This window comes from Diabrotica virgifera, chromosome 10, assembly GCF_917563875.1.
Source record: "Diabrotica virgifera virgifera chromosome 10, PGI_DIABVI_V3a".
Classification (NCBI taxonomy): Eukaryota; Metazoa; Arthropoda; class Insecta; order Coleoptera; family Chrysomelidae; genus Diabrotica; species Diabrotica virgifera.
Window position 1 is genome coordinate 67,829,174 of NC_065452.1, and position 21,841 is coordinate 67,851,014.

At 33.4% G+C, this 21,841-nt stretch overlaps 1 protein-coding gene across 1 annotated transcript; it reads right to left on the minus strand.

The window, feature by feature from the left end:
- Positions 1 to 6,114: 6,114 nt before the first annotated feature.
- LOC126893289 (zinc finger MYM-type protein 1-like) lies at positions 6,115 to 9,622 on the minus strand. Its single transcript, XM_050663308.1, has 2 exons — positions 9,289 to 9,622; positions 6,115 to 8,605 (listed from the first exon to the last, which is right to left on the minus strand). Exon 2 carries the CDS (start codon positions 8,575 to 8,577, stop codon positions 6,316 to 6,318), a length of 2,262 nt encoding a protein of 753 aa, XP_050519265.1. The 5' UTR covers positions 8,578 to 8,605; positions 9,289 to 9,622; the 3' UTR covers positions 6,115 to 6,315.
- Between the last annotated feature and the right edge of the window lie 12,219 nt (positions 9,623 to 21,841).

Below are 21,841 nucleotides of genomic sequence, written 5' to 3' on the forward strand. Positions count from 1 at the left end.
TGCGTTATTCCTTTAATTTTTAGAATTTCAGTCTATTTTTATATCAAAAACAATTGTTTTTAGAACTCCTTAGCGACGTATTAGTAACTATAATATTATAATATTTTTGTATTACCTTCGAAGGCCGATATGATCAAACAAAAAAGATGTATTTGGTGAATTGGCTAGTTACATTGGGTGTAAATCTGTCTTTTGAGTTTACTCCTCCTGGTTTAAAAGAAGAATATAGACTTATACGTATATATAGAAATATAATTAACTATTGATGGATTCGACCGTTACTTGATGGAAGTTCATTTTATCTCACAATAAAACACTGAAAAACGTTTGTTTTTCTATACTTCCACAAAATTTATTACAACTATGTTATTACTACAGCTGTTTCGGCAAAGTGCCTTTCTCAAGTGATATATTTTACAATGTGTTTGCCTTTTTAAGTCTTTAACTGAAGAGGTTGAGGAGTGGGGAGCTGTTTGTCTCGAGTTGGTCATTCAGAATTATATCTGTATTTTTTAATTTATTAATTTCCATTGATTCTAAAAGTGATAGCTTAAGGCCTTTATTTTGAATATGTAGAATTTGAAACTCTTCATTGAAAGAATGATTATGATCTAGAAGGTGAAGTGCGTATGTAGAAGTATCTGTTTTTCTATTGTTGAAAGCCCTTTTGTGTTCTGCTATCCGTTTGTCAAAAGTTCTGCCAGTTTGACCGATGTAAGTTTTCGGACAGTCACCACAAGTTAGTTTGTACACACCACTCTGTAGTTGCTTTCTCTTTCGGCTTTTATTGTTTTTAATATGTTTGCTTAAGTTGTTGTTAGTTCTGAAAGCTGGTGTTATTCCTTTCTTTTTTATGTATCTGGCTATTTTTGTTGTTATTTTGCCAGTATATGTGAGAGAGCAGAAGGTACTGGGTTCTTTCTGTGGTGGTGGATACACTAATTTCAAGGCTTTCTTATAGAGTTTTTGGTTTAAAATGTTGTTAACTGTTTGTTCGTTATAGCCATTGTTTACTGCTATTTGTCTAATGATATTTAGTTCTGTCTCGAAGTTATTTTTTGTCATAGGAATTTCTGTCAGTCTATGTATCATGCTATAGTAGGCTGCTAATTTGTGTTGTGTAGGATGGGATGATGAATTGTGTATAGTTGTGTCAGTATGGGTAGGTTTATGATATACGGAGAACTCATGTTTGTTGTGTAGTCTGGTAATCGTTACATCTAGAAAGTTTATGGAATTATTCTGTTCTGTTTCTATTGTGAACTCAATATTACTATGAAGTGAATTAATGTATGATAGAAATTGGTCAAGTTGTCTGTTAGTTCCTGTAAAGCAGACTAGTATGTCATCCACGTATCTCCACCAATATAAGAACTGTTTAAATAAGGGGTGTTTAGAAATTGTTGTTTCAAGTTGGTTCATAACTATCATATACTATCAGATGGTTCATATACTATCAGATTGGTTCATATACTATCAGATATATTTATGAACCAACTTGAAACAACAATTTCTAAACACCCCTTATTTAAACAGTTCTTATATTGGTGGAGATACGTGGATGACATACTAGTCTGCTTTACAGGAACTAACAGACAACTTGACCAATTTCTATCATACATTAATTCACTTCATAGTAATATTGAGTTCACAAGAGAAACAGAACAGAATAATTCCATAAACTTTCTAGATGTAACGATTACCAGACTACACAACAAACATGAGTTCTCCGTATATCATAAACCTACCCATACTGACACAACTATACACAATTCATCATCCCATCCTACACAACACAAATTAGCAGCCTACCATAGCATGATACATAGACTGACAGAAATTCCTATGACAAAAAATAACTTCGAGACAGAACTAAATATCATTAGACAAATAGCAGTAAACAATGGCTATAACGAACAAACAGTTAACAACATTTTAAACCAAAAACTCCATAAGAAAGCCTTGAAATTAGTGTATCCACCACCACAGAAAGAACCCAGTACCTTCTGCTCTCTCACATATACTGGCAAAATAACAACAAAAATAGCCAGATACATAAAAAAGAAAGGAATAACACCAGCCTTCAGAACTAACAACAACTTAAGCAAACATATTAAAAACAATAAAAGCCGAAAGAGAAAGCAACTAGAGAGTGGTGTGTACAAACTAACTTGTGGTGACTGTCCGAAAACTTACATCGGTCAAACTGGCAGAACTTTTGACAAACGGATAGCAGAACACAAAAGGGCTTTCAACAATAGAAAAACAGACACTTCTACATACGCACTTCACCTTCTAGATCATAATCATTCTTTCAATGAAGAGTTTCAAATTCTACATATTCAAAATAAAGGCCTTAAACTATCACTTTTAGAATCAATGGAAATTAATAAATTAAAAAATACAGATATAATTCTGAATGACCAACTCGAGACAAACAGCTCCCCACTCCTCAACCTCTTCAGTTAAAGACTTAAAAAGGCAAACACATTGTAAAATATATCACTTGAGAAAGGCACTTTGCCGAAACAGCTGTAGTAATAACATAGTTGTAATAAATTTTGTGGAAGTATAGAAAAACAAACGTTTTTCAGTGTTTTATTGTGAGATAATTAACTATCTTGAATGGGAAATATAATATATACAAGTTAGGTTATGTTAGAAAAAATACTAGAATATATGAGCTATAATACAGGTATTATCATTAAATATGTGCTGAGGAACTCTGCTTCATTTATATGTTTTACCATTTTGTCATCAAAAGTTTGTCTTCTATGAAAATCATTCCTAATTTTACTAATAAACTTTTTCCATGGTTGCTGATATGTTTATCGTGAAATACTTTTTGCCTTCCTTTTTTCTTATTATTATTATTTCTTCCTTATTTCTTTGTCATCTTCTCTCCTAATTTCTAAACCCCTGTTTCTTTTACTTGTTGATTCAGATCTGTCTTTTGAGCTAGGGATGGCGGTTTTTGACAAAACACCGGTTTTCGGTTATACCGGTTTTTTACTTACGGTTTAACCTGGCGGTTATAACCGTCCAAAAAACCGGTTATTCCAAAAACCGGTTTTCGGTTTTTTTAATCAATAACCAATTCCTACTAGGTTACAATGCTACATTTAAATTGCACTTTAGTTTGTGATACTCCATTCAAACCGATATAAATATAGATATTATCAAAAGAATGTATCGATACCAAGATAATCAATCGACATATAAACAACCTTAGGATCGTACCCAACCGGGATCGAAAATAGAAATCAGTCATTAGTGTTGCCAAATCGGTTTCGGTTTCGGTCAGCATAAAATTTCATCATCGTGCGCTCTGGGTGAAAAATTTCCCATTTTTTCTCTGAATTCATTATTTTTTCCAGAGATAGTAACTTATCCGGTTTTCACCGGTTATTACCGTAAAAAGAAAAAACCGGTTATAACCGGGATAAAAAACGAACGGGAAAAACCAATTGTTGCAGAGTAAAAAAACCGGTTTTCGGTTATAACCGGTAGGTTTTTCCCATCCCTATTTTGAGCCACATTTCATTCGTAAAATATAATGTAAAAAAATTGTAGCTCATATCTTGTTTGATTTCTAATAATTCAAATTATCTATTTGAAAAGACGCAGAGTGTGTGTTCAGTAGTAGACAGTTTATTACGCTTTGGCCACACGGGCGATTTTTTACGGCTCGATAATTTACGGCGCCCATTGGTTTGACTACCTCCTTTACCAATTTTAGATGAAATGTTACTCAAAATTTATTTTATTATAAAAAATCCTAATTGCATAGTTAACGTTTGTTTTCTCGGTCTAAAGTAATTTTATTTCGATGCAATCAAGCTGAGTAGTTAATAAAATGTGGTGTTTATTTATTCAATAGCGTTTGACCTTCAGAGTTGTTGGAAAATCTAAATCGATCCCTTTATGAGTCATCTTTTCACTCTATTTACAGGACATGGGTCAACTTTATGTCTACTGAGATAAAGGCCACACTTTTAAACTTTTTTACAATGTATTGTACTGTATCGAATAGTGGTAAAAATGAGATTGAGTGTAACAGAATTAAAAAAAAAGAAAATATAAAATATTCGTATAAAAGTTACTTATACAATCTAAAAGAAATAAAAGATTTACAAAAAGGAATTATTCTTTTAATATTTAGCAAGTGTTGATCTCTCGTAAATAATCACGGACAGTTAATTGTTAACAGACAGTAGTTATTAACAAAATGTGAAAAATTGATACAAGAACTACATATTACGGAATGAAAAAATGAACATTATTATAAATAGTTCTACTAAAAACCTACCAATTATAAATGGCGAGGTGAAGTATACCTACCATTATAACAGCAATACAGGCATTGGAGACCCTTGGATTTGATAGTCTTGACTAGATTCTTCCACTTTTTCTGATTCTTCACTTGTTCTATCCAGTCAGCCCGGACGGCGTCAATATCAAATTACTTTCTTCGTGTCTCTTTCTTCTTTCGTTTCCTTGTTAACCTGCTTGCAAAACTCTTAGAACATTTCTTTCTTGAGGCATTCGTAAAACATGTCCCAACAATCGAACTCGGTGTGCCCTGATTTTCTGTATTATTTTGGTTCTCTTATGCATTTCTATATTAGCTCCTGGTTTGTTCTTCTGTACCATTCCCCGTTAGCCTCCTTTATATCACCAAAAATTTTTCTCAAGATTTTCCTATATGCCAAATCGGACATCTTGGATTTTAAAGCACCCTAAATATGTCTGTGTAAGATATTGGCATTGGAGCGACCCGGTCCGGCCGTCACATGTAACACCGTTGCCGTATCCTCTATTTTTTCATACTATCACGTTACAATTTTTTGTAGTATTATATTTGTATGTGAAATGTATTATTTTTGTGTATTTTAGGTATGTTCTAATATGTTATGTATATATAGGTTTTTACTTGATTATTTTAAATCATTGTGACGTTTAACTTGCTAGAAACCTTGTAATATTGTGTAATGTGTTAAAAGTAAGTAGTTTGGAAACACCAATTAAGTAAAGTTTATTATGTTGTTGTTTTCACCAATTTTGAAAAAATGTGAAAACATTGAATTGTCCACGTCCGTCTGTCCATCCGTCCGTCTTGTCTGTCTGTTTGCAAACTCAACTCTTCCGTCATTATACCAGGTAGAATGACAAATTAGGTGTCAAATGAAAGCTTATCCAAGGATGGTACTAAAGGTGAGAAATTTAACCTAGGCTGTCTGTCCGTCGGTCTGTCCGACCGCGTATATGATTCCTTCGTCACTATACCAGGTAGAACAAAAAATGAGGTGTCAAATGAAAGCTTATTATCCAAGGATGGTACTAAAGGTGAGAAGTTTGACATAGGCTGTCTGTCCTGCTGTCCGTCCGACCGCGAATATAACTCATCCGTCACTATAACAGGTAGAATGACAAATGAGGAGTCAAATGAAAGCTTATAATCCAAAGATGGTACTAAAGGTAAGAAATTTAACCTAGGCTGTCTTTCCGTCTGTCTGTCCGACCACGTATATGATTCCTTCGTCACGATACCAGGTAGAACAACAAATGAGGTGTCAAATGAAAGCTTATTACAATCCAAGGATGGTACTAAAGGTGAGAAGCTGTCTGTCCTGCTGTCCGTCCGACCGCGAATATAACTGCTCCGTCTGACCGCGAATATAAGTGCTCCGTCACTGTACCAGGTAGAATGATAAATGAGGTGTCAAATGAAAGCTTATAATCCAAGGATGGTACTAAAGATGAGAAGTTTGACATAGGCTGTCTGTCCGCCTGTCCGTCCGACCGCGAATATAACTGATCCGCAGTGCCGGATTTATATTGTTTACGAGTGTAGGCCACTTTATTTGCGCCGCCCCATGTACCTTACTAAAATAATAATTTTCCATATGTAGTAAGAAACGAACTAAGGTTGATCAAAATAATGAATTAGTCATTAGGAAGGGCTTAAGGAAACAATAATTACAATTTTTTACGGGACTTTTTAATAGCAAAATCATTTATAATATCATCATAGTTTATAGTGTTCATTATCTCTGCTTCTATGTAGAGAAGAGCCAAAGAATTCATTTTTTCTTGAGACAATGAAGACCTTTGATAATTTTTTACTCGTTTTAAACAGGAAAAACTTCTTTCCCCAGAGCAATTCGTAGCCGGAGTCGAAAGTGCGATGCGGAGAACTATATCTAAGTTAGGGTAAACATTAGACAGCGAGTGATTCCTCAAAAACGTTGAGAGACTGAGCAATGAGTTTGATCTAGGCTTCACTGCACATTCTGCAACATTACTAGAGGAAATCTAACTGTGAAAATGCACACATTCTTGAACCAAATCTTCCTCTAAATCATTGGTATAATATTTCACCAGCGACTGGGCTTTTTCGGTAACTATTTGTGTTGAAAATTCAGTAATTTTTGTTAAAAATAAAAACTTTTCTTTAAAGTTTAAGTAAGCATTATGCCTTCTCTCTATTTCAGCCCTCAGTCTATCAAGGATGACCAAAAAGGTGTCCACTCTGAAAAAATCTCTGGAGCCGTAGGGTGTTTCAGGTTCTTCATTCGATGTTTCATCCGTCATTTTTTTTCTTTTAGGTTGCCTCTTTATTTCACCTTGATATTGCTTAAGAGCGCTCATCTCAATTGCTTTTTCTTCAAAATAGTCAAAGTTGTCTCGTTCTGCTATTGTAAACTCTACTAGAGATCCATAGAGATCAGATACCGTCAAAACATCTACAGATGAGCTCTGAATCTGAATACTCACTTTATTTAATCTCTCCAAAATAGCATTCCAAAATACGACCATGAAAGCAGTTTCAAGTTTTTCTAATTTAATGCGAATTCCTTTTGCCTCATTTCGCGGGACGGGTTTCTCTGTAGTGTCATTTTCAATAATTTTTAAAACTGTTACTACTTCATCCCAAGAATCTCTTAGACTTTTACAGGCATCTGCTCTAGCCGACCAACGAGTTAGATTCACTCTCTTGAGCCTCTTTCCTCTTCCTATCTCATTTATCAGTTTTTTCCAACGTTCGGTTGACTTCACGAAGAAAGTATATACCTCCTCCAGCAACATGAAAAAGCGGCAGGCTTCTGGACAAGACTCAGCGGCCGAGGTTCCCACCAAATTCAGTGAATGAGCTGCACAAGGAACAAACATGGCAAATGGTGCTTGTTCTTGAATTTTAGCTTGTAAACCATTGTAAATTCCTGACATGTTAGAGGCATTATCATAAGATTGACCACGGCAATCTTTGAGATTAATGTTTAACTGTTCTAGCTCTATAGTAATGGCATCAAACATTTCTTGAGCTTTGTGTCCTACAGAAGGTAAGAATTTGATAAATCTTTCACATGGTTCTCCGTTATCTAAAACATATCGAATGACAAGCGTTAGCTGATCTATATGTGCTGCATCCGGTGTTGAGTCCACAATCAAAGAAAAGTACTTTGCTTTTTTTATCTCATTACTAATGTATATTAATACTTTTTCAGCCATTAAAGAAATAAATTCGTCACAAACAGTTTTCGATAGGTAACTAGTTGTTCCTGATCCTTGGTTTGCATATCTTTCAATGTGTTTAGCTAGTAATGGGTCAAATTCTGCTATTAATTCCAGAAGCATAATGTAATTTCCACTATGCTGGTCACCATACTTTTCATTACTTCCTCTAAAAGCGAGACCTCTAGAAGCTAATCCTTTTATAACAGCAACAACCCTCTTTAAAATGTTCTTCCAGTAAGAAATTTCTTCGTTAAGTTGGATAGTTAAGGAAGATTGGATATTGCCGTGAATCACACTTCTAGCTCTTAAAGCGAGAATGCATGATTTATGACTTGGAGAGTTTTCGTGTTGAGCTACTCGAACTTCTGCATTCTTCCAATCATTGAAGCCTTGCTCGTCAAACTGTGTCTTGTTCTCAAAAGATCCAAAGGCCATACAGGGTCCACAAAATACCGAGCTTTTGCTTTCCGAATAGACGAGCCAATTCCTTTCTTTAACTTCATTATTCTTCATTTTTCTGTAAAATATATTTTTTGGTAAATAACGGCGATGATCGGAATACATTCTTCCACTTTTTGTGAAATCACAGGACTTGTTTTGTTCAAAACCATTTCTGGCAATAATATCTCTCGTTAAATCGTTTATTTCCCATAAGGCTGGATCTGTGTTTAGTTTTGTTATTGAATGAATTTCAGTTGATGTCGTAACTATAGCCACTTCTTCGTTATCTGACTTTGAATAACACTTACTTGTTGAAGGTATTTCGGTGTCAGAATCAGGAGGATGAACAAGTTTTACTGGACACGACTGATTTGACTGTTTTTGATGGTACAGGCTCTTCACCTCAACCGGAACAGAACCTTGTTCATGTTGATTTTCCTTATTATTACTAATCCCCGAGTTCTCTTGTGCATTACGTAAACCCTCGTTGCTGTTTTCACTCTTAAAAAAAGCTTCTATTTTCCTGGTCTTCTGAAGTGCGTGTTCTTGTTTATCTTTTTTTATTTTGGCATTTTTTCTGTACTCAGCACCGCTAAGTCTTTTCCTTCCATCACTCATTTTCCGTCAGTTTGAGGACGCTATCAATCTGTAAAAAGAAAAAAGACGTGAATAACTGCGCCAGTGTGTGCGCCAACTAGAAAACGTCATGACATGTCTCAAATTTTAATATATTCTACCACAATATTGTCTTTCTATCTTCTATATTTTCGTTAGAGAACGGGTAGGGGAAAGGGACATAATTCAATGTTTAAAGTGTAAACTTTGGGCACATGCTGAATGTACCGAATTAAAAGAATCTAAATTTAAGATGAGGTCTTGTTGTCACTGTACCATTTAGTTGCATTTTTGTTATTAAACTATTTTTCTTTCATAATATTACATTTAGTTTTTATGTAGAGGGTAGAGGTACCTCGTGATCTTACCCACATTAGTTTGTCAACTTAACTCCATGTGTGGGTATGATAACGAACTGAACACGTTTTATATTTATTTTTCCAAATTTTTAAAAAATATATGTATTTAATAAAAAAATACATAAATCAGTTACAAAACGTATAAACTTAATAAGTTTGCAAAAAAATATTTTTATTTTTCTTAAAGAACGTCAAAATTTAATTTTAAGTCTTATATTCGTCAACTTACCCTCCTTTCCCCTACTTAGTAAGAAGGTAGGCAGGTATCTTTCATTTTAATGAGGCAAAATTTTCATTTAATGAGTGTAAATGATAAAAATATATTAGTGTATTGCTACCATTGTGTAGAACTTACCTATTTCAACAGAAACTTTCACCAACAAAGTATAAATGATTAAATAAATATAAATAAATAAATAATTATTGAGAATCACTGATTTTTTCTTCAGAAGTAAGTAGTCGTTATGTGTTTTGTATAGATAATAGCGAGGCGACTCGAGCATAGCGTATGCAATCGATGCTTGCAAAACACTGCCGCTTTGAACTGTGCGGGCGGTTTGTCGAATGTCGAGCGCGGGTAGGAAATGGAGGTGGTTCGGCTCATGTTCGGCTGCATTGAGTCACTGCTCCCGCCGCGTCGTCGCCCCGCTGCTGTTATCCATCAGTCAGATACAGTCACACAATAATAGTATAGTAGATATTATTAGTATATTATTATCTAGATAAAAACGGTAAAAATACCTAGGATTGATAATTTTCGATATGTGAGTTTCTATGAGAATTTAACGTATTAGTATAAAAAACCATGAGACAACCTGTGAACTTGTTTGACCTTTATTCTCTATAATTAAGTGAGCTTCCTGTAAAATCTGCCGCCCCTAAGACGCTGCCGCCCATAGGCCGCGGCCTATATGGCCTATTGACAAATCCAGGACTGCTGATCCGTCACTAGACCAGGTAGAAGGACAAATGAGGTGTCAAATGAAGGCTTATAATCCAAGCATAGTAAAAAGTTGAGAAGTTTGACCTAGGCTGTCCTGTCCGTCTGTCCGTCCAACCGCGAATATAACTCCTCCGTTATTATACCAGGCAGAATCACAAATGAGGTGTCAAATGAAAGCTTATAATCCAAAGACCTAAGACCTTTAAATCAAAGTTACCTTAAAATTGTATTTTTAATTGTTTAAAATTGTTTTAAACTTAAAATTGTTTAAAAGATCAAGTAATAAATAAGAAAGATCAATGAAGATAAACTGTAAAAATCCGTTATAGTATGGTATAGTTAGACCCAAACCCAGACATTCAAAGTGAAAGTTATCCTCCAACACCAAATTGTTCTATATGGTCCACATAATGTTCAGAAAAAAGTCAAAAGTCACACCGTTTTGAGCGTCGGGTTTGGGGGGGAGAGGGGGGAGAAATCTGCAAATTCCTAGTTTTTTACGTTTTTCGTCAATATTTCCAAAACTAAGCGGTTTAGCATGAACAATCCTCTACACAAAATTGTTCTACATTAAATTTGAAATAAAAAAGGCCCTATGTATAACCCTTCTAAAATGAACGGTTCCAAAGTTACGGAGGTAGTATAGTATAATTGGTCCAAAAAAGGCCTAACCCAGACATCCAAAGTAAAAGTTTTCCTTCAACACCAAATTGTTCTATATGGTCCACATATTTTTCAGTAAAAAGTTACACCATTTTGAGCGTCCGGTTTGGGGGGGGGGAGATGGGGGAGAAGTCGGTAAATTAGTAGTTTTTTTACGTTTTTCGTCAATATTTCTAAAACTATGCTATAGCGTAAGGAATGTTCTATAGAAATATGTTCTACATACAATTTAAAACAAAAAAGGTTCTATACATAATTGTTATAAAATCAACGGTTCCAGAGTTACGGAGGGTGAAAAGTGGAGGTTTTCGATACTTTTTATATTTACCGATCTCTCCCCCCTCTCCCCCCCAAACCCGACGCTCAAAATGTTGTGACTTTTTTCTGAACATTATGTGGACCATATAGAACAATTTGGTGTTGGAGGATAACTTTCCCTTTGGATGTCTGGGTTTTTGGTATAGTTATATCATAAATATTGCCCAAAAAATATAAAAATTATCGAAAACCTCGACATTTCACCCTCCGTAACTCTGGAACCGTTGATTGTATAACAATTATGTATATAACATTTTTTGTTTTAAATTTCATGTAGAACATTTTGGTATATAACATTCTTTACGCTAAAGCATATTTTTAGAAATATTGACGAAAAACTTAAAAAAACTACTAATTTACCGGCTTCTCTCCCATCTTCCTCCCAAACCGGACGCTCAAAATGGTGTAACTTTTTACTGAACAATATGTGGACCATATAGAACATTTTGGTGTTGGAGGAAAACTTTTACTTTGGATGTTTGGGTTAGGCCTTTTTTTGGACCAGTTATACTATACTACCTCCGTAACTTTGGAACCATTCATTTTAGAAAGATTATGCATAGGGCCTTTTTTATTTAAAATTAATGTAGAACAATTTTGTATAGAAGGTTGTTCATGCTAAACCGAATAGTTTTAGAATTATTGGCGAAAAACTTAAAAAAAACTACGAATTGACCGATTTCTCCCCCTCTCCCCCCCCAAACCCGACGCTCAAAATGGTGTGACTTTTTTCTGGACATTGTGTGGACCATATAGAACAATTTGGTGTTGAAGGATAACTTTCACTTTGGATGTCTGGGTTATGCCATCTTTTTGGATCAACTATACTATACTATTATAAATCTGTTATAATAAAAAAGTAGATACATAGATAAATCAAACAGATGAATGATTATAATAAAGGACTAATCTAAATGTAGGTACATTTTTTTAGTTGCATCCCCGGACAATTCACTATTTTTGGTCCTTATTACAAGCGCTTATAGCCGATGCCAGACCATACGAATTTATAGCAACAATGGCAATTTAAGCCTTAATAAATATTTAAATTGCCATTGTTGCTCCAGTTAGGAGATTCGATTGGTTTGGATTTAACACTATGTGCATTTTCATATCGACTTTTTTTAAACACTAATTAATAGTGTCAACATTTAGGTAAGATTAAAATAACGTATTTAATTATAATGGTCACTCCTCTTATACGGTGTCTAAGCATGGACATTAAAAATATCCACCATTAATCGTTTGGAGGCCTTTCAAATAGAAATTGGTAGCAAACACGTCTCTTGGTTCAAGAGTATCAGGGAGTGGACAGGCATAAAGAAAGCAGGGCAACTATTAGCCCTGACTAGACGTCAGTTAGTCCATGTATTTTGTCGGACAGAACTTCCAATTGATTTGTTACCATTTCATTAAACTCTAATGCAAAAATCAGACTGGTGTTTATCACCAACTGGGCATTTTAATGAGTGGAACACGAAGAATATGTCAAATGACAGGAAACGTGTTTGTTAGTAATAGCAGTCTGATTTTTGCATGAAAATTTAATGAAAGGGTAACAAATCAATTGCATCTTCTGTCCGACAAAATACATGGCGTCCATGGCGTAATCCAGCGTTCCAAATGTTTAAACAGTTCCACAATTAAAACTTCCCCTGCTCCAGTGTTACCTTTACACAAAAGTTTTTCCGACTAGACACCGTTAAGCTATTAACAAATTTTCAGTTTCTACTGTTAATCTGTTAATCTACAGCTGTTAATCAACTTTTTTTTAGTACGCGGGGTTTAGGTCTAATTACCCTTTAACTACACGCGCTGGCGTATTTTGTACGCCAGATATAAGAATTATACTGCAAATATATTTAAAAATTTAATTTTTGACCTTGTTTATCTACCTAACCTATCACTGTAATGTGCTTTACAATTCGTTTTAGTTTCGTTATAATCGTCATTCTGGGAAGATCGTAATTTACATTTTAGTATTTGTTGTTTCAGGCGGCGGACAATATTCGCCACAATTAGAGTAATATAAGTAGTAATATAAGTACATGTTTCAATTGTTTTTAAGTCATTATGGCACAAAATATATTTTTCTATGAGCGTGCAAAAATGTCTACTATCGCACGCATTTTAGTTCAAAAAGTTTTACTTTTCCGCATGCGTGTTACTTTCCCGCACGCGTTTTACTTTTCCGCACGCGTTTTTTACTTTTCCGCACGCGTGTTAATTTAGATATGTTAATATGGCCTTAAAGTAATTATAATACATGCAATAAACTAAATTTTAGGTATTATTTACTAATTTATTTTAAATATATCTTATTGTGTTCACGTTTTAATGAAAATAACGCGAGAATTCGATGAAATAAAATAATTTTGACATAATATTCGAAAGTAAAATCAGTAGACAATAACAGTGGTCTTGAATCGTCGTCATGGAAACCAAGATCGTCGTCATGCCGTCGTCAAGCATCGACAATTATGCTGAAACTTTGGTTTTGACAACCTTGTCAAAGAATTAATTTGTGTATGTATTTTCAGTAGTAATTGCACAATAGCTCTAAAATTCTATATTAATTTTAGAGATCGAGTGTAATTTGTTGCGATTGTTTCATGAATAAAACTGTTCAAAACCAAAATTTTATTGTAATTTATTTATGTAAGTACAACTTAGTACAATTAAACACACAGTTGTTATAAATAGTTTACGGTTGAAAGACATCACTTTTATCATTTTTAAAACATTAAGGGCCGGTTGTTCGAACGCTAATCTGCAATGATCACTATCAAATATTTAATTACTGTCACCAAAACTGTCAATGTCAACTTTTATTGGGTTGCTGAAAACATAATTGATTAAAATTATGAGATTAGTTAATCAATTAACATAACAATTATTAACATAATTGGTTAAGTAATTTCATATTATGTTTTCAGCAACCCAAACAAAGTTGACATTGACAGTTGGTGACAGTAATTAAATATTTGATAATGATCATTGTTGATTAGCTTTCGAACAACCGGCCCTAATTGTCATTATTGTCACTGAATGTATTTTTTCATAGCAACGAAGGGCATCTGACGTAATATACTTGACGACGGGAAATTATCAAAAATTATCAGCTTAATTTACATTTCTGTAGCTTTCTATTGGTCAGAATCTCCTATGAATGAAATAATCGTATTAATTAAATTAATTGATTAAGATTTGGTCATTTTTTAAAGACTCGTGGAAAAAATATTGTTCCTAACGCTTGCACAAAGTCTCTTTTCCGCCCTCTACTGCTGTCCGAACTCCCGCTTCGCGTCGTTCTGCTAACTGCAGTCGCGTGCGGAAAGTATGACTTTCTGCACTTGTTAGGAAAATAACTATTTTCTTTATAAACAATACTTTTTCTCATGCAACAAATTACATTTCAAAAAAATTTTTATTAGTAATTTTATTTATCATAAAATCAGATTCCAGTTATAAATCCCAATTGGCTTACTGAGAAGAAACCCCAAGTATTCGCTGATGCCGAATAAGGTTTATAACAAACAACTACAGTAGAACCCCGCAAATCCGAACTAATTGGGGGGACAGCCTGTTCGGATTCCGAAAAGTTCGGATTATCCGAAAGTTAGCCTTAACTAGTAGTTCAAAGCTTTCATTGTGATTTTGAGTAGCCAAAGGTTCTCGCAAGAGTGTGGACAATATTTTTGGACTCAAGTTGACTACGAGAGAACCAAAGTAAGTTTGTGTTTAACCTTTATAAACACCTATATATTAAAGTATAATATTTATTTTTAAGAAATTTTAAATGTCAAAGTCCTAGTAATCCTACATTGTCCAATTTTCTGGCTTTACTCTGTATAATAAACATGTTTTTAAGTTTTTGTCTTGAATTTTTAAATTTTTTTCACTTTCCGTTGGTTCGGATTTGCCGAAAGTTCGGATTCGCGGGGTTCGGATTTACGGGGTTCTACTGTAAGTGTATTTTTTCAAAAAAAAAAAAAATAATAAACAAATCCGCTGTTCTAAGTGTATTTTCTTGTGGCGTATAAAGTACGCCACGCGTGTAGTTATCTTATAACTCGATGCGCGGGTAGTTAAATTGTGGCTTATTTTCAATTTAGTATAATAATTTCTATAAATTCCACAAATAAATAGCTTCAGAACAATATATTTTGTATAATTTCTTTAAAAGTCTCTCTATAAAAAATTATATTATATAGTGTGATTACTATTTGCAAATACAAACTGTTCGAATTTTCTTAAATGGAACACCTTGTAGGTATATTAGTATTTCATTTGGTAGTAAATAGGTTATATTTATTACAAACTTTCTTTTGGTATATGTATATGGTTGTATGTACCTATCTAGTATGTTTCGTTTTGTGGATATTTAAAAAAGAACTAGAAATTTTACGTTTTTCCGGATTTGACTTTTTATTAAAACATTTTTTTGCAAAAAAAACTAATTATAATCTGGTTTTAGTTTAAGATTAAAATAATAGTTGATGTCATATTTCTTTATCACAAAGTTATTTAGATTTTGATGTATTTAGATAAAATTAGATATATTATGTTTTAAGTAATCCATAAATTAATACATATAATAATACTCCATTCGATCGCATACAGTTACGGCTGGTGTCGGCTATAAACGCTTGTAATACGACGTACGGCTTTATCCTAAGATAAAACCCTTTATTCGGAAAAATATTTTTTAGAAATTTTCATCTGTTGACCATATGCAGAGTCAGCAATCCCTGCTTTCGTATACCTAATAGTCTGAGCAAATTAGGAGAAAAGATAAAAGTTTTTTACTTTATTACTGGAATCAAATTTTAAGATTGGATATACATATTAGTAATATCGGTTTGCAACGTCCGCAGAAGGTGTGCTATTTTTTTTATCAACAAATTAGCGCTCCGAAATCTTGCTTTTTTTAATTATTGCTCTCTAATTCCGAATATTTTAATTTTAAACCAAAAACAACCATTAAAATTCACAGTGATTTAATTATGCACAGAGATATTTTAATCCCGAATTCCTTTCTCGAAAATTTTCATTAGTATTTACACAAGAGGTCTAAAATTAATAAATTTATAATAAATTAATAAATTTTTAAGTTATAGATAAACATTTTTTGGCTTATAAATAAATAGAATATCTCGGTAACTATTACATAGTTAAATTAATATTTAAAAACCTGTTTATATAAAAATTAATAAAATAAAACAGTAAAACATGGAAGAAGTAGACAAGTCGCTTCTTCTAAAAGAAAAATAAAGAGCGTGAGTACTTTGTACGCACGTAAAAATGTATACTTCTCTTATATATTATTTCGACGAAATAAATATATCTTAAAGAGTTTATTTTCATTTTATGTAAATATTATACCAATTTTAAATACTACTACTTAAAATTTACTTAAAATAATAATAATAAAAAATAATACAGCAACACCATGAGGTGTTAGTTCCAGAGCCACGCGGTTCCGAAGCGGTCACCCATGCAAATCTAACCGCGCTCGACTCTGCTGCTACGTAACCATAGACATAATAAGTATAATAATTTGTGAATAGTGTCTTGAAAAAATTAAAATTTGAAGTGTTGATTATAAATAATTGTAAATAAAACTAATATGTTTGATAATAGGCTAACATCAGAAACGAACATCTGCTACACCTGACCTAATAAAAGAGGGTAGAAAATGAAATATAAGTCCAGAAAGTGGAGTTGGATCCAGTATTAAAAGCTCCAGTATTGCAAAGAATGCCCTAGAGTAGAATCCCCAAGGGAAAAGAGTTCGCCCAGCACAAACTTAGAGAAGATCCATAATGGATGAGATAAGAGGTAAAGAAAAGTCTAAGAATGAAGTGCCGGCCTAGTGCAAGATAGAACTTGTTGGCGTATTTTCACTGAAGCTCTACTTAGGAGGTTCAAGGACCTAAATTGGGCTATAATAAACAAGAGACATTAAAATTGTCACCGAAATTAGGAGGCACATAAATAGTAACAATAGCATATGCATCATATAACAGCAACGATTATATAGAATAGTGAAGAAATATAAATTTTTAAGAGTCACGCCAGAATAATCGGTTCCCATCGTCACAGTTGTACCATATGAAGTAAAGTCAATAAGAATATTTTTAAAGTGAATTTCCAACTTCCTAAAACGAGAGGAGGGGTGAAAGGAATTAATTAGAATGAACCAAGAGAATGAAACATAGTCAGAAGGAAACAAGGGCAGACTGCTTTCGATCTCTATTTGCTAAAGGCGACTAAAATGAGTCACCAACACCTGAAGTTACGACAAACGAAGAAATAAACATCGAGGAGGGAGCGGTAAAGGAAGCATTTAAAAATTTAAAAGAATAGGAAATCTCCAGTAGAAGACAGAATATTGAACGAACTTTAAATTTAAGAACGTACTTTAATATCTAGGCATCACACTAAGGAAAGCTCAAAACAAAAGTGGAAGAACAAGTTGACAATGGAGCAAACAGAGCCGCAGGTTACCTGAATGACACAATATGGAGAAATAAAAATATCAGAAAAGAAATGAAAGGCAGAATTTACAAAACAGTCATCAGAACAATAATGACGTCATCATCATCGATGGACTTACAACTCTTCGTGAGTCTTTGCTGCGTTTATTATTGCCTTTTGTGTTTGTCAGTCCTGTGCCACTATTTCCCATTGTCTCACTCCGAATTATGACATACGCGGCAGAAACACAACCTGACACAGAGGACAAAGAATGGTAACACACTACGAGACAGAGGTAGAAGTAGATATGACGGAGACTCGAAGTGGAGAACATTAATAACTGGATACGAAACAGAAGAGTAGAATGGAATGACCACATAAGCAGAATGACAACAAATGGAGTAGTAAGGACGTCAAGAGATAATTCCCAAATGGAAGATGATCAGCGGGAAGACCACGAAATCGATAACATACTGGAGGCACATTGAAAAAAAAAAAACTATTCAGTCATCTCTATACGAAAAGAAGAACCAAGAGTAAGTTCTTGTAGAAAAATAGCGACACTAATTGTGGCTTAAAATAATAATATTTAATAACTTCAATCCTAGATTTTTATTTGTAACTAAAGGCAAAATAAATAAATCACAAAAATATATATACAAAATTTATTTCAGTCTAAAGTACTAAACGAGTACCCAAATACCTACACCAATTCCGGAAATACACTCCAGTGTGAGTAACTTACATGATCTAATGATATAAATAAATGAGTTAAAACTAAATAATGAGAGACTATTGCAACTTAACATTTTTCTGGAATCGGATTCGTACTACATATAGGGCTTACAATACCGAGCCAAAATCTCAATAACTGTATTTGGTATTTAAAATTTCAAATACCGGGATCCCGGTACTAAAACCGGTATTATGAATAAAAAATATACACGTTATATTTATACTATCCTCAGTTGTTATATCAACTTGTTATTATGTTAGAACTTGTTATTAGATAATATATGAAACCTATTAAATAATTTTGTTTTGAAATGAGTAGATGTTGTTTATAACATTACATAAAGAGTAGGAATAGATAGATACAAAAAATGTGCAAATAGAAAACTATACATTTGATTCTAGGATACATTTTGCATATAATATAATAGTACTTGTACTTAGGATTGGCTATTTGTAAATTAATTTAACTTTAAAATATATTAATGCAAAAATTAACTTACTGCGACAAATATTTTATATGGATTACTCTGTATTTAGACCGCTTTATATTTTCAATTATTATTAACAATTTAGAAAATGAGTGAGCCTAATTTATACACCACAATACACAAGAAAATAAAAAATAGATCTGAAAATGTAAAAAGAAGTCTGATTAATAAATCTTACGGCTTATTTATAAAATAAAGTAGTCTAATTTTAAATACATATTTAAGAATTTTTATATAACTCATTTTATGTATTTGTATAGACAAAATTTAATAATTTGGTTGTAGAAGCTGATATAACCCTTCGCCTTAAATTAACGACATTCACGCTTTTAGAAAGCGCTATACTTGACTTGTACGTGTAATAAAAGTGTTTAATAAATATTTTTTACAATGTAATTGGTTGTTTATCTTCAAAAATAATTTCTTGTAATAGCAAAAAATATTTTAGAAGAAAGTTTATTGTGCACCAATTCACTTTTTATAAATTAAGCTAATACCGAAATACCGGAATTTTTATTATAAATACCGGTATCGAGTACCGGAAAAAATCGTCCGGGATCCCGGAATCCCGGTATTGTAAGCCCTAACTACATAATACCAAATTCAAATCGGCCAAAAATAAAGTAATTTACGTATGTAATGTTAAGGAAACCTAAAAGTATGGATATTGAAAGTAAACACGTTAATCTTAAGCATTAAGTATAAGAAATAGTTTAAATGAAAAGGAAATGTATTCGAACAATTATTTATTCATACAACTTTTCCCAAAAATAGCTTTTTTTAAATTTGATCGTACTATAAGTGCGTTCCCAGAACTTTAGTCCGTCCTAAGGTGGAACGAAATAGGTCAGAATAATAAAAGATACTAAAATCAGCTGATGAAAACAATCGGTGCAAGAGCATTTTGAAATAAAAAGAATAGTTTTATTCAATATCAAAACGCAACTTTTTCGCACTAGCTCCATGAAAAAATTACTTCCAATTTTTCGTTCCATCCTTGGACAGTGATAAATTATCAGAAAATCGCATGCGCAATTTAAAATAATATAAATAATACCGTTAATACATAAGTATACAAGGTATATTTACTACTAATTAATATTAATAATTAATTATTCATATCAAAGTGCAACTTTGCATCAATTGATTTACAATTTTACTAATTTTGAGTCATATTTACTAAACTTTGGTCATCATTGCTTAAACAGAAATGACTTCAAAACCGGAACTAAAGATTCAAACTGAACTTTCAATACGTTTCGATTGATGTGTTACATGTACTATTTCTGCGATTATAATGGCACTTCTGGTTAAAACTTTTTAACTTGAAATGATATAAAAAACAAAATTTTACATCTTGCTAGGGCACGTCGAATGATATACCGCTTATACAATTTCGGTGACTTTAAAACAGTACTTACGGTTGCGACACCAAAACCGGAAGTCCGATGTCAAATTTCTCATCTTTAATACCATCCTTGGGTTGTAAGCATTCATTCGACACCTCATTCATGTCAGACAGACAGGCGGACAGACAACCTAGATCTAATTTCCCACCTTTAGTACTATCCTTGGCTTATAAGCTTTCATTTGACACCTCATTTGTCATTCTACAGGTATAGTGACGGAGAAGTTATATTTGCGGTCAGACAGACAGACGGACAGACAACTTAAATCTAATTTCCCACCTTTAGTACTATCCTTGGATTTTAAACTTTCATTTGACACCTCATTTGTCATTCTACCTGGTATAGTGACGATGAGTTATATTCGCGGTCGGACGGACAGACGGACAGACAGCTTATGTCAAATTTCTCATTTTTAGTACCATCCTTGTATTATAAGCTTTCATTTGACACCTCATTTGTCATTCTACCTGGCATAGTGACGGATAAGTTATACTCGCGATCGGACGGACAGACGGACAGACAGCCTATGTCAAATTTCTCACCTTTAGTACGATCTTTGTATTATAAGCTTTCATTTGGCACCTCATTTGTCATTCTACCTGGTATAGTGACGGAGGAGTTATATTGCGGTCAGACAGACAGACGGACAGACAACCTAGATCTAATTTCCCACCTTTAGTACCATCCTTGGATTATAAGCTTTCATTTGACACCTCATTTGTCATTCTACCTGGTATAGTGACGAATGAGTTATATTCGCGGTCGGACGGACAGACGGACAGACAACCTAGGTCTAATTTCTCACCTTTAGTACTATCCTTGGATTACAAGCTTTCATTTGACACCTCATTTGTCATTCTATCTAGTATAATGACGGAGAAGTAAATGTTATTATTCTATTATTCTTGTACCTAGGTACATTTTAACATTGATTGAAATTCTGAAAGAAATATATAGAAAACAGCGTGGCAACACTGTGAGGCACAAACATAAAAATTCAACCACATTCAGCTGTGCCGGCTGTACGTTACATAGGGTGCTTTATAATCCAAGATGTCCGCCAAATCTCTATCTTTCTTTCTTATTTCCGATTCATTGTCCAAGTTTCACATTCATAAAACATCGTTGGTCTCACTATTGCTTCATAAGTTCAAATCTTGGCTGTCACGAACACGTTTTTTGTCTTCAACAATGCGTTTAGATAATTATCCTACTGGTTTCTCTCATACGTCTTAGAGTAATCCATTTATTTATTTTCTCCATGTTCCCATCCCCCTGTTAACAAATGGTCTCCGTGTTTTAATACTCTGTCGAGGTTAAGCTTATTTAACATACTGCCGTATATCCTGACTTTCTTAACTGTATTAGTTAGCGTCATTTTAACTACTCTTACCAGTTTCACTGGTACCTACTTATAGTGATCTCATTGCTTCGTATAGTATAGTGCGTTTCGTGCGATGGAGTCGTAGGCCTGTGTAAAATCAATAAATAGCATATTATGCAAATCTATATATTGTTCATAACTGTGGATTTGTAATAATCTTAGCATAAAAAATTGGTCGGTTATGGTTCTCCCTGTTTGAGACCAGCATAGTATGCTCCATCTCTGTTTCGTAGATGTTTATTATATTTCTCTAGTTTTTGTCGGTACCTTATATACTACCTATAGTAGTGTGATTCCTTTGTAACTTTTAATATACAGTTTTATCACCTTTCTTGTGAATTGAGCAGATGAGTGCTGTGATCCATTACTCTGGCGTTTTTTCGTTGTCCCATATTTTTATAAGAGGTCGAGCTATCTATTGCTGTAGTGTATCTCCTCCTTCTTGTTACGCTTCTGCTGGCACTCTGCTACAGCCTCAAAAAAGAGAA

Bases quoted from the DNA above. Each gene is read 5' to 3' on its own strand.
- LOC126893289 (XM_050663308.1), bottom strand. From the start codon at position 8,577: ATGAGTGATGGAAGGAAAAGACTTAGCGGTGCTGAGTACAGAAAAAAT.